This window comes from Gopherus evgoodei, chromosome 11, assembly GCF_007399415.2.
Source record: "Gopherus evgoodei ecotype Sinaloan lineage chromosome 11, rGopEvg1_v1.p, whole genome shotgun sequence".
Lineage (NCBI taxonomy): Eukaryota > Metazoa > Chordata > Testudines > Testudinidae > Gopherus > Gopherus evgoodei.
Genome location: NC_044332.1, coordinates 49,282,982 through 49,300,948, shown reverse-complemented (window position 1 = coordinate 49,300,948; position 17,967 = coordinate 49,282,982). Strand labels below are relative to the sequence as shown.

The 17,967-nt window shown below is 39.7% G+C and overlaps 1 protein-coding gene across 3 annotated transcripts in view; it reads right to left on the bottom strand.

Annotated features, from left to right (window-relative positions):
* CCDC148 (coiled-coil domain containing 148) overlaps nt 1–17,967 on the bottom strand; it is a 126,734-nt gene that overhangs the window by 56,671 nt on the left and 52,096 nt on the right. For all 3 annotated transcript variants that reach the window (XM_030580914.1, XM_030580916.1, XM_030580915.1), the window contains 2 exons: nt 14,444–14,582; nt 11,446–11,652 (listed from right to left, as the gene is read on the bottom strand). In XM_030580914.1, coding sequence (XP_030436774.1) covers nt 11,446–11,652; nt 14,444–14,582 — 346 coding nt within the window. The remainder of the gene's footprint in view (nt 1–11,445; nt 11,653–14,443; nt 14,583–17,967) is intronic.

Below are 17,967 nucleotides of genomic sequence, written 5' to 3'. Positions count from 1 at the left end.
TCTGTTTTCCTAACTTAAGAAAATTGCTCATTTCAGAGTAATGCATCAATAGTTTATTTTTAGATACTATTTTAGATCAGAGTATTTTTATTCTGAGCAAAGCTTCAGTATGTTTACAGTGACATTAGCATAATATTTGATTCAATTTTCTACACAGCAAGCTATATTAGATAGTAGTATACATACACGTTTTGGGACCATAATATGACCATCTGGAATCTGTTTACTGTTTTAATTGCTACAAACTGAAGTTTGCATGTTAAAATAGTCAGAAGATGAAGTGTGGTTATGTTCAGAAAAGTAGCTATGTGAAAGTCACATCTTTTTACTTCAAAGATCTGACTGCTGTTCAGCACAATATCTGTTTACCTTAGTGACAATTTAAGGGTTTTTTTAATGTCTTAGACTGAGAGCCAGTACACCCATAGACCTGGATTCTATTCTAGCTCATGCATCATCAATAGAATGGTTAATTAAACTCCAGCTTCAAGGCCAAATTCTGTCCTTAGTTTCACCTGTACAGTACAAACATTCTTTACAGACAACAAGAGTTAGAGAGAAAAGATGGTTCAATTGTTAGGGTGACAGCCTAGGAGATCCAGATTCAATGCCCTGCTCTGAAACAGATTTCCTTTGTGTGACCTTGGGCAAGCCACTTAAATCTGTACCTCCCTGGAGGGTAGTGATTATTTCATCCTGTGGGACTTTCAGATAGCACCTGTAGTCAAATCCAGTTTGCCTAAAAGTTGCCCTAACAAATCAGACAAGTGGTCCAGTTAGTCCAGTATCCTGTCTCTGACTGTGATCAGTACGGGAAACTTCAAAGACATTATAATCTTTGGAAACAGACCATTATGGAATAATCTGTTCATAGGGGAAGCTTCATTCTACCTCCCAACAGTTTGCAGTTAACTTATACCCTGAAGCATGAAGATTTGTAGTTTCATTCTATTAATGTAACCGGATGTCTTCATTATCCATATAAACATCTAATCTCTCCTTGAATTCTGCTAAACTCTTGGCTATGATATTTAGTGTCCAGGAGTTCAACTGATTAATCATGTGTTGTATACAAAATATTTCCTTACATCAGTTTTGAATGTGCTGCCTTTCAATTTCAGATTATGTTCATATTATAGCTGCATTTAAAGATGACTGTTTAACAAGTAGAGGAGAATTTTATCTTTATAAAAAGATTTAATCTTGTCTAGACCCAGAGTGTAAAGAGTCAGTGTAGGAATATTCACAATCAGTTAGGAAACTCAGTCATAGACTGGTAGCTATAAAACTCTCAATCCAATATGGGACCTGTCTCAGTTCCTTGGAGCTGAAACCTTGTCATAGCATCTTAGCTCAAAACAATGTATCAATGTATGTCAGCTTTCATGGCCTGTCCTTGTATGTCCTCCTTTTTCAGTCAGTGTTCTGTTTTTAAACAGAACTTTTTTGTTCTTGATACAGGGAATGTCAAAGTTTTTATTAGCATGCTTAAACATTATATAGGCTGTCTCAGATATTTGCACCTACCTATACCTAAACTGTATCTCCGTTTATCACTTCTTTGATTGTTTGCTACTGCTTGAAACAGTAAAACCTTGTATATATCCTATAATTGTATGAACAGTTCTTTTGATCCTTTATTACTTCTGCAAAGTGCATCCCCTCCCTTTTCTGCTCTAGGTAAATATGCTTTCTTTGGGAAGAGACTTTTAATGTAAAATCTACTTTCTCTGCCTGCACAAGTATTCTGATTCACCGTGTCTACAATTTTGAAGGAAAAAGCACATTAAAAGCTATCACAAAACACCATAAAAATTTACAGTCAATTTTCAGAATAAAACCACACTTCAGCATCTATAAACTGGGCAAATAATGTGAGGAAAGTATGCAACTGAATCTGTAATATTGCCCATTTTCCTTTTATCTAAGTTTTGTGAACTATCATAGATGGCTATTCAGCTCAATCAAATGAAGAAGGGAACAGATACAGATAACGCAGATTTTAACAAATTGCTTAAAAAATTAACTTACTAATATTTTCTCACCCATCCTTTTAGTCTTGTTTTGGCTCAGATTAAAAGGTATTTAGGTTCTTAATTTCCATTTAAATCAATAGGAGTTAGGGCCTTAAATACCTTGAGGAACTAGGCCTTTGTTAGTTAATCTCAAGGCACTTTCGCTCTGACTCTTTTAAAACACTTTTCAGACCTACCCATCACCTACTACCAAGATAGCACTGAGCTTCTCCTGTATGTAGCACCTGAAGCTCTAGCACAGGCTCACTGACACCGCCAAGGAGTCAGGGTGGGGGAAGCACATTACATGAAGTTCCCTCACCTGCTACAGAGACCTATTTCCTGCTGCTTCCATAAGTGGGTTAGTTGTGTGATGGTGATAGCTCCAACAGCGAAGTAACATTTATTGTGCTTACAGTTATGTGTGTTGTTAATGACAAAACTAGTCATCAGTAGCAGGACAACTGATTGGAAAGAATTTCAATGACTGTATGTGGTACAAACAATTTCTGAAACAGGCAATGTGAGAATCTGGTTAACAAAGTGTTCATTTTGTAATTTAGCTTGTATTTTGCTAATAACTGTCTTAATTACATAACAAAACAAAACAAAAAAAACAACCAGCAATTTGACTTCCAGATTAAACCCTGGGAAAAGTTTGTATTTTTTATATTTGTAAAAGGAGAAACTAAAATAGTGATTGATATGTAAATATTTAAGTAACCTGTGTAGATGGGATCTATTAGAGGGCTTTGGGTGTCTCAGTCATGGAATACTGTTCCAGGAAGGCAGACTGCTTAGAAGAAATGGGTTCCACTTAACCGAAAAAGATAAGGGCATCTGGACACTGACCCTCCAACGTAGTGAGGAGGGGCAGATGACAAAAGATCTCAGGTAAGAAAAAAAAGAGTTATCTTAACAGAGGGCTAGATCTTGCTGCAGAAACTAATTACAGTAGGGTCATAGAAGAACAAGAAAGAAAGTAGATGAATCTGCTCAATATCTTGGATGTCTACACAAATGGAAGTAGTTCATACATAAGCTAAATTACTTAATTGGCATCACTAAGACTTGGTAGGATATATCTTATTCAGGAAGGACATGCAGGAAAAAGAGGGGAGATGTTGCATGATATATCAAGAAAATAAACACTTGTTCTGAGATCCAAACAGAGGTGAGAGGTAGACCAGTTGAAAGTCTGAGTGGGAGAGGAAGAAGATAAGAATCCCAGTTAGCTGTAAAATTCCTCTTGGTAGCTGTTCTCTGCTTGCTTTATCTGCAAAGGTTTAAAAGTCCCCCAGGTAAAGAAAAGGAAGTGGGCACCTGACCAAAAGAGCCAATGGGAAGATAGAACTTTTTTAAAATGGGAAAGAAATTTTCCATTTGTCTGTTGTTCTCTTTGGGCTGCAGGGACACAGAGCAGCAATACTATGTAAAGTTTGAACCAGGTATGAAAAATTATCTTCCAGGTTTATTTTTTTTATTTTGGCTTGTGGATTTCCTCTGTGCTAACCCCAGATGCTTTTGTTTGCTTGTAATCTTTAAACTGAACCCTCAAGAAAGCAAATTTTGGGTGCTTAATTTTTGGAATTGCTCTTTTAAAATCTAGCAAAAGCTTGAGCATGGAGCTTGCTGTTCATTTGGTCCGAGAATAGAGAAGGACCCTCAAACAGCATGTCCTGGATAGTATTCTGGACTTCATAGGGAAGACCAGAAGGCTGCAACAAGATGAGCTGTTCATGGCTTCTTCAGTTGCCATGATTCTAGCTGCTGAGTCTGCTGCATCCAGCCCTGATGGTCTCACAACTAGTCTGCCTTCATTATTGAGGGAAAAGAAGTCCTGCCTAGTTTTCTCCAGAAGCAGTTCTCTGAACTTCTCCATGGAGCCCTATAAATCATACAACCCCAGCTGAGCCTGTTAGTTAGCAATATGCAGCTGCAACTCACTGTCAAATCTTCCTGCCAAATAAGTCCAGCCTCTTAGTGCTTTGATTTGGGGGTGACAACCTAGTGCCCGTCACAAGCAAACTCTCATTAGCTATCATGAATAATCAGCCCATTGGTGAGTAAGTATAAAGGTCCTCAAAACCTCAGGAGGGTTCATAGTATTTTCTTTCTGCCCTTTTTGAGGTGGGAGGCAATGAAGATGGAGGCTCTAGTATTGCCCCAGTAATTGGCAGAGCTACCCTGGAAGTACCCACAGATAAGACGTCAATCAGGCTAGGCGAGGACTCCCTGACCGCCTCCACCTGTATGCTGCAGTCTCAATCTAACAACTCCTGACTCCCTTTAAAATCATCAGGTGAGATAAAGTTGCTCTGGATAAAACAACTTTATCTGGCGAGAAAGCCAAGATAGGAAGGGGTAGAATTTCTTCTACTGACTGTTGTTCTGCCTCTGGAACCTCTTCTTGATCCTTGGTACTGAGCCCGGTACTGGACTTTGAAGATAGAGCCACCTGGTGTGCAGACTCTGCCCTTCTAGACCAGAGCACTGAGCAAGCACAGTGAGGGGAATACTTGGAAACGGGGAGGGGGGGGGGGAACTCAAGGGTTCCAAAACAGCCACTGATATGAGTTCGGACTCCATTGGTCAGCCCACATTCCCATACCAGTTCCCTTGAGGGGCTGAGGAGGTAGACTGGAAGACAGGATCTGTGAGAATACTGGCATGTCCCGCTTCAGACCTGTGAGATGTAAGATCCCACCTCACAATGTGACAACAAAGACTTCCCTTCCTCTGACCATAGAGGGGCTGGATCCAGTCAGGGCCGAGGGTGCCAAGAATGTGGTGATGGGTGGGGCATTGCCATCATTGCAGGCTTCCCTTAGGATGGTATTGAATGGCCACCTGAGTGGGAAGCAGGCAACTGCTGGTGGTGGATGGGGAAATAGTGCTGAAGGAGCCAACTCTTGTAATGATGGAGACAGGGGCACTGAGAGGCAGAGCAGAATTCTTGCTGCCACAAACAGCTCCAGGGTAGTTGGCACTGAGATGGCATCCTGTTGCGGTGCAAAGATGACGACTGTGCTGCTTCTGGCACTCAGCTCGATGGTGAACTTGGCTGCGCTAAAGTCTTAGACATGGATTTGGAGGAGGAGCACTTTGGTTTCAGGTGCTCTCTACTCCAATCCTTTTTGCATTTCTTACTAGATTTAGGGGGTAGAGACCCAAAGAGGCCCCCACCAGGGGAAGATGTCTTATTCCTTCCTCAGCATGGGCAACGAAGAGTGGTGCTGGGATTCCACTAAAGCTGGAGGTGTGTTTCTCCGTGAAGCTGCAGCACTTGGCAGTCAGACTGGGATGGCTCTTATAGTGGCCTGAGCACACGCTCCATCAGCAGGAATTTGAGCCTAGCCTTCAACTCCCTGCAACTCTAATACTGGTCTCTTACATGGGCTTCACCCAAGCACTTCAGGGAGATATTGTGAGGTTCAATGACAGAGGCCTTGAGCAAGAAGCACGCAGCTTGAAACATGGTGAGCAGGGTTTACCTTGGTACCATAAGCAGAAAAAACTCAAAATGGGGAAAACAAGTCTAAAAACTTACAAACTATACTAAATCAATAGACTAACGGCAGTACATACACTGTTATACGCAATCCAAGACAACTCTTCTGGTATTAACAGAGTTCCAATGACCATTGTGAATGGGTAAGGAGGAGTAGAGGGAGTGTAGAAGTGTCTTTGCCCTTTAGTTGCATCTAATGGTGTGCAGCAGTAGGGTGAGGGTGAGCTGCCCAATGGGTGCAGCTGAGAGAAAAAGTTCCTGACAGCTATGTGCTGGGGTGCACAGACACAGAGTGGAATGCACATGTGCAATCACTTGAAGAACAACAGACCAAGGATCATGATGGATTCTCTATCACTGGCCATTGAAAATTGGATGTTCTAGAAGACATGCTCTAGTTCAAAATAAATTATTGTGGGGAAGTGCTACAGCCTGTGTTATACAGAAGGTAAGACTAGATTAACACAATAGTTCCTTCTGGCCTATCTCTGATACAGATGGGAATCAGACTTGGGGCATTATTATTTTGTAAAATATGTCATTACCCTAGCCTTGTATACATGAATTAAAGTCCTTTACTTTGCCCATTGGCTTGCTGGACCTGCCATACAAGTATGAACAAATGTAAAACTTCTCACCTACAGTAAGTGAAGTGGGTTAACTGGCTTGCCTAAGTTCACAAAGTGTATATATTCAACTCCTAGGTCTTGCATTTAAGCCTTCAGATTCCCAGGCCCAGGCTTAACCCACAAACCTACCACTAATAACTCCCTAGACAAGTAATTTGGCTTTTCAATGCTCCAAATTTCCGGTCTGCAAATGGGGGTAAGTCTTTGAACTTCACCTGTAGATTGCTATATGTGTTACTGAAATATGTTGTGAGGTTGACAGATGCAGACAGCCAACCTTTCAGCTGCAACAAAGGACCAGCCAGACATGTGCTGCTGGCTCATTAAAGGGAATCTATACTCCCAATGCCATCCCAGAGACTTCTCAGAGAGAGCACATATGCAATAGAGATTGCTTGACCAATAAGGACTGCCTGATTCCCATGTCACAGCAAAGATCTCTCTAGCAAACTGGAAGAAAATATAAAAGACAGGAAATGACATCACTTGGCCTCTCTCCTCCTCCAGTTCAACACCTGGAAGAACATCTGGAGGACAAAGACTTTGAACTGGGAAAGGATCCTCCCTAGCTGGAAAATAGTCCCAGCCTGTGTATTAAAGAACTGTTACCTGCTAATACCATCTGTCAGGATGAGAAAAGCTGTATAATTCAACTCTTGCTTAGATTAAAAGTTTAGGATTTAGCAATCATGTTTACTTTTTCTTTTTCTTTTCTGACCTTCATGCCTACCACTTGAAATCTTTCTGTAGTTAATAAATCTTTTATATTTTACCTAAAACAGTGTGTTTTGCTTGAAATGCTTGGGAAATCTCAGCTTAGTTTACAGAGGTGAGTATGTGTCCCCTTGACATTCTGGCAGGAGTGAACTACTTTAATAAATTTGAGCTGTCCAAGGCAGCCTTGAGCAGTGTAACAGGGTACAGTCCTGGGATGTAGGGTTGGAGCTGGGGGAAATTGGTTGGAGCCTTTCTATTGATGGTTCATGAGTGACTGGGAAATCATTCATGTAACTCAGTTGGGTGTGTCCCTGCCAATGGATGTCTGTGTAAATACAGTGCCTTTCAGAGGTCTGTAGCTTGACATCAGCATCAGTGTGAATGGCAACCCAGGCTGGTGCATTTAGATGGCTCAGCAGTACCACAGTCCAGGTTGCACCCCAGGAACCTCATCACAGTTGAAAAGATGCCAGATCTGGCCAGCTGAGAATTCCTGCAACATAAGGGAGCTCTCAGCTGGTGCAGAGACAGAACACTTGGCTTGTGCATCACTTTCTCCATTTGGCCACTGCTTGGGAAGTGTGTGAGGTACAGAAAGGAGTGTGACCAGAGTTCTGCTATACTCAGCTGGCAAATGGTCCCCTATGGACAGTTGCTGTCTGAAATATGTTAGAAGAGCCCCAGGCTGCTTTACCCAAAGCCAGGGCACTAAGCTGATCCCTGGTCTTGGAGGCATAACTAATAACGCTAATTACCACCCACACAGACCCACTGCTGTGCCTAATAGAAGGTCAGTGAAACAGAGGATCTGGGCCACCAGGTATACCAAGCTAACATAGAAAAATAGTTTCATTTAAAGAACCAAATTCTTCTCTCAGTTATACTCCTGTAAATCTAGAGTAACTGAATAATTTGATCCAATTTCAGCTTTCTTGTTTAATAATACCTTGTGGATAGAACCAAAAGCAACTGACAAGTACTTGTCAACCAATAAGAGTTCAAGAGAGAGAACATTAGAAAAGTGAGAATAATGCAGCATGTATGCTTTCAAATGTTAATTTCTGTGTAACTGGAAAAATCAGAGTCCAGTTCAAACAACTTTTACCATGCCTTTTACAGATCTTTCATGTTCCGAAATGTGAGACTTTCCCCGTTATACATGCCTTAGGTATCAACATTGTATCACTTTCCTCCTCTTTGTGTTCAGATCCTTCCTTTCCATCCTATTCTCTGCAGAAAAAGAGGTGTTACCATCTCTGGTATTCTGTTAACTCAGGCCTTGGCTAAACTGGCACTTTACAGTGCTGCAACTTTCTCGCTCAGGGCTGTGAAAAAAACACCTCCCTGAGCACTGCAAGATATAGCGCTGTAAAGTGCCAGTGTAAACAGTGCTGCAGCGCTGCAGCACGCTAATTCCCATGAGAAGGTGGAGTACGTGCAGTGCTGGGAGAGCTCTCTCTCAGCGCTGGCGCTGCAACCACACTCACACTTCAAAGCACTGCGGCAGCAGCGCTCCTGCGGCAGCGCTTTGAAGTTTCGAGTGTAGCCAAGTCTACAGTTACACCTTCCAGAATATTTGTGAACCATTACCAGAAGCCCTCTGACAGAGACAAGCAAGCCATGGAATCAACTTTACCACATTCTAGATGTGAATTCTCATAAGTAAACATAAGAGGAAACTGAAATTCATTATATTGTTCTTCAGAAACAGACTAGCATTAAATTTTAAGAATTGGGGGTAGTGCTGTTGACCATCAATAATACACTGTTATACTTAACGCTTCTGTGAGGAACATTTGAGGATCTCAAAGCTATTTGCAAGAACTTATGAGTAGAGCTGGGTGAAAGTTTTTTAACAAACTGTTTGTCAAAAAACTGCAGTTTAGGTCAATCAACTGTTTGCAAATTTGGTACAAATTTGCCCAAAAGTTTTGGCCAAAAACATTTTCTGGGCTAGATTCAGAAGGGAATTTAGGCACCATTCACAGATCAGTGGAGATGGCACTTCCCCTCTAGCACAGTGGTTAGAACACTCACCTGGGCTGTGGGAGACATAGGTTTGAATGTCCACACTGGAACCTTTTAAACCTTGTTTCCCCATTCCCAGATAAGTGCCCTAACTGCTATACTATTGGCTATTCTGGTGTGAGTCTCTCCTTTTGAAGCTGTTTCACCTTGAATAAAATACACTGGGCCTGGTGGTTAGGGTACTCACTTAGGAAGGGATAGACCTGGCTTCAAATCCCTGTCCAAGAGCAGAGATTCAAATTTCGGTTTCCCAAATCCAAAGTGAGTGTCCTAAGTACTGGGCTAAAAGTTATAGAGGGGAAGCACAGAAATTCTTTTCCTCTTTCTTTGTGAATCTAGCTCTATAGAAATGCTTGGAAACAAAATGTTCATTTGATTCACCAACATACTTTTTCAATTTGCCAACAATTCTGAAAAATGTTAGATTCAATTTGGGTCAGAATAAATTTTTTAGAACTGCCTCTGAACTGAAAAAACAAAACAAAAATAAATAAAAAAACCCCAGTTATTTACCCAGATCTGCTCATAAGGTAAGTCTCATAACCCCCATGTGAGGTAGGGAAGTATCTTCAGATACTTTACAGAAGAGGCAACTAATGCACAAAGATGTTGTGTGGCTTGCCCTGGTAACAAATGAAGCCTGTGGCAGACCCAGAACAGAACCCTAGTGTCTTGGCCCACAACTCTCATACTTTAATGTTTGAGACCATTCTTCTTCCCTTAGAATAGAGCCTCATTTTTCCCCCACCCACAGAATGTGTGAAGCCCATCAAAACTGACATGATCACATTTACAAACATAACTATTTTAACTAAAAAGGATAAAAATACAGCAAAGGCTGCATATACACTCGCAAACTATTTGATAAATATGAATCAGAGTAGAGAATACTCATTTTATTTATGACTAGTATTACACTACTGCCCAAAAATGTGCTAGGCAGTGTATTGTCATGATGGAAAACTTGATCCCTTCCCCCAAGAGTATACAGTCTAAAAAGACAAAAGATTCGATGAAGGGTTGGCAAGAGGGATACAAAATACAAACAAGGAGATCAGGATGATGATTGGCACAGATCTTATTTTCATGTTTGTTGCTCTTCTTTGTCCATCTGTTCATCCTAACTACTCCTTTATTTGGCCCTTCGGGGACCATTTTTCCTAGAACTACTTGAAAAAAAATTTTTTTTGCATGAAAATGTCAATTTTCTTCAGCTTTTTTCAAAATTGGAGTTTTTCTTCTTGAGAAATAGAAAAACAAAAACCACAGATCTTTTCCTTTTTTCCCCTCCCCTCCTTTCCATCCTTCCCCACCTTCAGTCATCCAGTGGCAAAATGGAAGGGGGAAAATAAAAAAAAAGGGGGGAAGATAAAAGGGCAGAAAAGGAAAACAAAATTTCAAAATCAAAAATTTTTGAACTAAAAGTTTCTAATCAACAAAAACATTTTTATACACTGCTGATGAAATTTTTCACAAAAATGTTTTCCATTTTTGGTCTAGTTCTACTTTCTTCCATTATTTATTATTCACACTAGAAAAGAAAAAGCAGGGGAAGACAGGTGATCATACAAGCACAGTGATGCTTAGCACGTGTCAATTTTTTATTTTGTTTCTTTTTCTACTTTCGGCCTTCCTCAATTCTCCATTTTCTTCTCTATGCCCATCCACCCAAGTAGAGCTGACCTTAACATGTAAAAGCAGTGTGGTGGGTCCAAGGACAAGGGCTTCCTGCATGGCCTCACCTGTCTCTGGGGTGCTTGGTCCAATGAGCATTTTGTTTCTCACTACACTGATGTTATTCCAGGTTTTCCCTCTAACCCTAACCCCTTTGTCCCCACTTTTAGTCTCTTGTGTCTAATCACTTTATCTAACCTTCTCTCGATCTTATTAAAGGACTCATGTTGCTAGAGTAGATACTGGTTTAGAGAGAGTTATAACAATGAAGTCCAGCACCAGTGGAAAAAGGACACTTCGGAAAGTAAGGTGAAGTTCTGCTATGAAAACTTTCAGCTTTTCTCATGTTAAGGTTATTATTCATACATGCCTATTCTTGATAGGCCAGATCCGTAGCTAGCATTAGTTAGCATAGCACCATTGACTTCAATGAGCTGCACTGATTTATACTAACTAAGGTGCCCTGCATGTATTTTTAAACAACCTCTATTAGCATAAGGAAATATTTTTGTAAAGCTATTCAAGCATGCATGAAATCCAAAGAAGTCAAATAGAAGCTCTGGTATAAATAGAGTAACCTCATCATTTACAGTTCAAGTTGCACAAGAGAATAGAGGGATAAAAACATACAGATCTCTGCCAAAAGATCACAGTCTTCTTCACTCATGTACAGGTATATACTTTTCTTGTAATAAAAGGCTGCCCAGAAGGATTAAATCAGACTAGTAAAAACAAGAATATGACAACCAGTCTCCATTAGGATTTTTCTCCTAATACTATGGGTTATGCAAGATTTTTGCTTGAGTTAATTTTGAATCCACCAGGATACAACCAGCAATATATTTATGTGTGGTCTTGAAACTGAGCCTACCTTTCCTTTCAGATCAGCACAGATTTCCTGTTGCTTTCTTCTATTATTAGCCAATATCACTTCTGTCTCATGAGCAGCACAGGCTTCAGCAATAGTCATTACTGCTTTCAGTAAAAAGGCTTTTCTAGCCTGAGCCCAGTTTAGAATCAAAGCTTTACGTTGATTCCTAGCAAAATGATACTGGTCCCAAGCCTTTTCATGAGCAACCTAAAAAGTAAAATTTCAAAAAGATTTAAAACCATATATAAAAGAATAAATAATTCTGGACATTAATTTTAATGACTTGTAAGTTTGAAGTAAATTAACAATATTCCCAGGTAACTGAAAATGTAGGTTTTGATTTTGGTAGGTGCTGAGAGTCTTCTGTTTCCTAACTCAATTTTCCTAACTTCAACAGGATTTGAGTTCACTTCACAGGAGATACTCAACACCTTGCAAGATCAGACCCTTAGTGACAAATTTATGTTCTCCTTTATGGTACTATAGCTCCACTGAGTTGCAATAATGTAGCATAAAAGAGAATTTAATTTACCTCACTATTTTTCCTAATGTGAAATCTACTTTTATCCTTTTTTGACCCCTACAGTTGTCCAAAATTAAGGATCCTATGGATTGTTTTGGTTAGGAGGAGAAATTGATGATGGAGCCAGGTAACTCTGATACAATCCCGTTTATTTACAGAAATGTATGAAGTTCTGTTTCTCTGAACACAGAAGGAATCAAACAAATAGGAGATAGTTTCTTTGCTGCTGAAAAAGGCTTGGAACTATGAGCATGAAGCCAAAAGGTCTTTCTTTAGGCTTTCCTCAGGGCTATGCTCTCAGCACTTGTTCAAGCTGTACCTTGGCTTTCCCCTCCTTCTCTGGGTCTGCTTCTATGGTCTTTATGCCTGTCTTTCACAGACACACACATCTTCATAAATAATACCAGCAAAACCCCTCTGCCCATACGTGCCTTTGTTTCGGGTGAAGCTGCTGTTTCAGTTATCTGGTTCCATAAAGGAGCTTAACTCATTCTTACATTTATCCCAAAGGAAAGGTGGCTGTTACAACCATTAGTTTCAACATGTTTTAGCCCAATCCATAAAATACTAGGAATACATTTTGGTTCTTTCAATAATGTAAGTCAAAAAGAGAGAGGAGCCTTTAACCTTCTCAGAGAGTCCAAGAGCTGTACTGGGGAGGGATAGCTTGCTGGTTTGAGCATTAGCCTGTTAAATCCAGGGTTGTGAGCTCAACCCTTGAGAGGGGCACTTAGGGATCTGGGACAAAAATCAGCACTTAGTCTTGCTAGTGAAGACAGGGGGCATGACTCAGTGACCTTTCAAGGTCCCTTCCAGCTCTGGGAGATAATTTTTTCTCCAATTATTTCTTTCAGTACTTCTTTTCACCCACTTTTCATTTGCATCATCTATTCAAGGCTTGAGGCTTCAATGGGAACAGGATCAGGGCCTTACTCCACAAAAATCCATTGAAATCAACAGGACTACTATCATAATAAGGCATGATAGTGTGAGGAAGACTAATAGTCATTTTCAGGACAGGGACTGTCTCTTACTCTGTTTATGTTCTATTCCTAGCACAACAGGGCCCCAAATCACTGGATTTCTAGACTCTATCATGTAAATAATAATGCTACAATTGCCCCTTGCATTTATCCACAACATGACACAGTATTTGACAAGCATGCCTCTCTTAAAGTAGATGCAAAGTACCAAGAGAGGCAACTCCTCTTAGGAGGAAAAAGGAAAACATTCAACAATTTCTTAAAAAATATTTATGTATCTGAAATATCCCATATGTTAAAATCCATGATTTTAGTTCATTATTCAAAGACTTTCCCAGTATGAAGAACTTTTAAAAATTAAATACTTTCCATCTAATATCCAACTGTTAGCATTTTACCTGTTTCATAAAGCCTAATATATGCTAATTTCACACCTGCCAAACATTCAAACAAATATACAAGCTTCTAAAATATGCTGCCAATCACTAATGCAGAATTAAACAAACCCAGTTAAGTTATGCTAATATTATGTAACTATTTTCAGAATTAGTTTTAGTATTGTTGTAACATTTCTATATTTAGAATGCTGACATATAGTTGTTTAAGAGAATAATGGATCAAAACTGGAATATAATCCAATAGTTCTGGATTTTTAAAAATGGACCCTTTAAGGATGGATGGCCTAAAACTAGACCTGCACATTTTATTTTTATATATGTGACACATGGCCCATGCTCTCTCATTGCATCTTCCAGATCAGTTCCTGGGAGCAGGAGAAGTATTGAAATTCACAATAAATTCTCCTAGAAGGATTGACCGTCATCTGTTTTTGCTGCAAAAGAGCATGCAGAGAAAAAAAGATGCTCACTTTTTGCACATTTTTTTCACTCCGCCCTGAAAAGATTTACAGGATTCCATGAACGACTATAGAGTGCAAACTGCCGCCAACCCCCCAAAATCTGTTTTTAAGGCATTACACTTACTGAAGGCACTTTTGGTAGCATCTCTTTTGGTAAAATATACTCTTATTTTTAAGAGTTCGGGGTAACCTTTCCCCTCAACTGTATGCTTTGGAATAGTTAGAATGATCGGTCCCAGAGTGTAACAATACTGTGTCTGCTCATAAGAAGAGAATAGGGAGGCAGAGTGCAAGGATAGTATGATGTACACGTAAACACTTACAAGCACAAACTATCCTAGCAAGCTGGATTTGTTGTGGTTGGTTGTCCAGAAGAGTAGATGCAATCAGAAAAGTGCCACAGGTCTTGTTTTGGAGAGGTGATAAATTATCAAAATTCTCTTAAAGGTAACTGAGCAAACTAAGCATGAACTAGGATACCCAGTCTTGACTGTATTTATAAACATGAAACCTTTCTCTTAACCACTATAAGCTGAATTCTCCTAAGCTTTGATGATAAGTGTATTAGTCTAGTACTTTTTTTTAATCAATTTTTTTTAAAGTGAACTTTCTAGCATATGAAGTGGCACTGACCAGATCATGCCTAGATTTGTGAGGCAGATGTCTCTGTAGCATATCCAAGTACAGAGTTCTTCTGCTCTGAAGGTCACTTGGATACTGATTTATAACAGTCTGATAAACCCAGTGATCTTCTTCACTCCAGCCTATGTTCCTGTAAGCAATCAAATCCAACATAAATTTTAAATGGATTAGATACGAAAATCATAAAATTTGCATTTGATTTCTTTCTCTAAGGCCTGCCCCTGCAATAGGCTCTGAGTGAGCATACCCCTGCACCTGAGTGGAGTCCTGTTAACATCAAAGGAGTTCTGAATTGATACTGGGGTCTTCCTTCATTGAACTCATTGTAGGGTCAGGGAACAGATATATAAATTGTCTTAACCACAGTAAATGGCATTTCTAAACATGGCTATTTATCATGTCTTTATAAAAGTGAACAGTTTTTTCCTTAACTTGGCTTTATAGTAAAGGAGTATAGAACTACTGTATATCGCTTTTCTTAAAGTAATTACAGTAATCTAATATTTTACAAGAGATGGAAAATCTGGGGTAAAGAAGGAAGGAGCTCATATCTATCTAGATTGTTCTATGGCATTCATTAATATCATGTCTATGCACCAATGAGATGATCTTATAGTATCTGAGTATGGCTTAAGGCCATACTTATATAGATTTTATAAACTTCCTTGGCCAAAATGGCATGACCAAGATACAGAGACTGAGAGGGACGTAGATATTTACAACCTTTTAAATTGGATGACATAGTAATCAAGTCTTCATTCAAGGTCAGATTATCCTTAGCCCCTGTACAGGTGCACAGAGGATATAAAAATGTTGCCCATACACAGATCAGATATGACTGGATTTATAGAGAAAATGAAAAAGGTGTGTGCTAGGACAAACAAGACAAAAGAAATCCATGCTTGTGAATTGTTCTTGAGGAAAAGAGAAAAAAAAACAAAAATCACTTTTTTTTTTTTTTGGCCTGGACTTTGTCCTAGTCCTTCTTTAATGAGTTCAGCCCCTTCCCAACCTCAAGCTTATAAAAAAGAAACACACTTACATAAAGTAAAATAAAGACAGCAGAGGGTAGTTTGCCCAAACGTTGAGGAGAGCAATCAGCACTCCTATTTCCTTCCACGTCTCTCCCTAGCTGCTGGAAGGCGGTTCCTGCATAGCTGGAGCCATTCCTCAACAGGCTTCACCAGAACCCTGAACTACACTTCTGGCTGTCCTGGAGACCACAATTTCCAGCCTCATGAAAGAACAAGACACTGGCTAGACCCATAAAGAACCAGCTTACCACTACAAAGAAATGGAAGTTCCAGACCTCCTTGCTTTAGGGTTGCCACCTCTGAGGTGCAAAAAATCCACAGGACATCTAGGATGATCCTGAGCCCATAAATCTGGACAGTTGGCAGTGTGCACTGAGCACCCTTATGGATTTCTCAGGACAGTTTTCTCAAAAAAGGGCTGATCTTTGGAAAACCTAGCCAGGAGGCAACCCTACTTTGTTCCCGGAACTCTGGCCTCAGCTTCGGAAACAGTGATGGTTGTATTGATTTTCCCAAACCCTAAACTGCTTCCCTTAAGCCTCTTTCTCGGTAAGGATATTTTTTTTTCCACAGGTATTGTTCCTGGAATAAGGTAGTGCTGACCCAAAGGGGTCCCTTCTGGCCCTACAAGGCCATTACAGAGAGAAAGAAAGAAAGATTGAGAGAGAGACAAGATACAGTGCTAACATATGTGAAAGTACTTAAGAAATGACATTGCGTGAAAGATCCCAAGTGAAATATAATTGGTTCAAAAATGTCACTTCTGATCGTTATATCCTCTATAATAAAAGGGTTGTAACAACATTTTATTTTCATTCACTTAGTCAAGATGGCTCAGGAAGTTTCCACTGGTGAAGAAGAATATAATTTTCTTTTTTAAACGGGTCCTACATGTTTATTGCTTGATTTCCAAGGCAGTTAAGAATGCCTGAGTTCATATCTAGCCCCAGTAGGTAAAATTTAACTGAGTATGAAATGAACATATGGTGTGAAACTAGCAGACAGATTCTAATTTAAATAAAAAAAGAAAGAAGTGGGGAGAGAGGTGACACATGAAAGCAATTATGCACATACAAAGGTGCGAATTGCCAAAAAGGTGTGTAGTTTATCTAAACTCTGGATTAATATGTGCAAAATGTAGCATAAGCATATTATGACTCAAACTTTCATCATCGTTCATATAAAGGTTTTCCCCTTTTGGTGAGTAGGCGCAACAATGTGACTCAGTAGAAAATATGTGGAACACGGATGCCTTGTAAGGACTGTTTTTTTGTTCTGTGTTTGTACAGCATCTGGCACAATGGAGTTCTGGTCCATGACTAGGGCACCTGGATACTAGTAATACAAACCATAAAAAAAATAAGTATTGATAGCAGTCTCAGCACACCAACTTAGTCACCGTTAGTCTCTTCTTGCCTGTATGCAATGTGTGGCTTGAGTCATGCTGGAACCCAATTCAAACACTTCCTTTTGGGAGGCAGAATGGTGTTCCAGTATTACTAGAAGAACATTCTGGCACTTTTTTTTTTTTTAAAAAGGACTTGAACACTGATTACAGCTGAACCCAGGCAGCTGAAGGGGCCTTGATCTTGCAAGATGCTAAGCAATTTGCCTCCCACCACCCAGTCTCACAGAAATTAGACCTATAGGGATGATTGGTTACTGTTTTGCAGCTCACATGGCTGAATGTGAATCCAAATCTGTTGTCTTGCATGTTAATAGTGACTATACACACTATTGTACTGAATGGTTTAGGAGTACGTCTGTGATTTTTATAGATGGTGTGCATTCACTGTCACTCCAACACAAAGAACTATGACATGATAAGAAAAGTGCAAGGGGACCAGTTACCCCACAAATCATCTCTTTCTTCTCCTTAACAAAATTGCTAAGCTCATCCAGAACATTTCAGCCCAGTTTTCATCTGAGAATAAATATTTGAATGGCAGAGGAAGTATGTGCAGTCAGAGGCCCAAAGTTATGGAACAAACTTGTGCAAGACATTAGGATGAATGAGCACTGATCTCTTTTCAGCATATGCTGCAAGACCCACCTATTTAAACAACCAATCTGTAACACCACTCATTACAGAAGGAATCATCCATAGATAGATTGCTATAAGAAAATGGATTAAAGGAGACAGATGGACAGCTTGGCTTTCTCAAGATTATGTGACATTTTTAATATTATGAGGTAGTCAAACATTACAGTGGTGAGAGACCTAAAAAAACCTAAACTAGTTTAACATGAGCCTGGTACTAAATTCATTAAATCATGGAAGGGATCTCAAGAGGTCATATAATCCAGTCCCCTGCACTCATGGCAGGACAAGTATTATCTAGATGATCAAATCTCCAGTGACTGAGATTCCACAACCTCCATAGGCAATTTATTCCAGTGCTTAACCACCCTTAGCGCACCCAATTTATAGTGTGCTAAATCTTACTCTGTGCAATTACTTCAAAAAAAGTAAAAAAAATT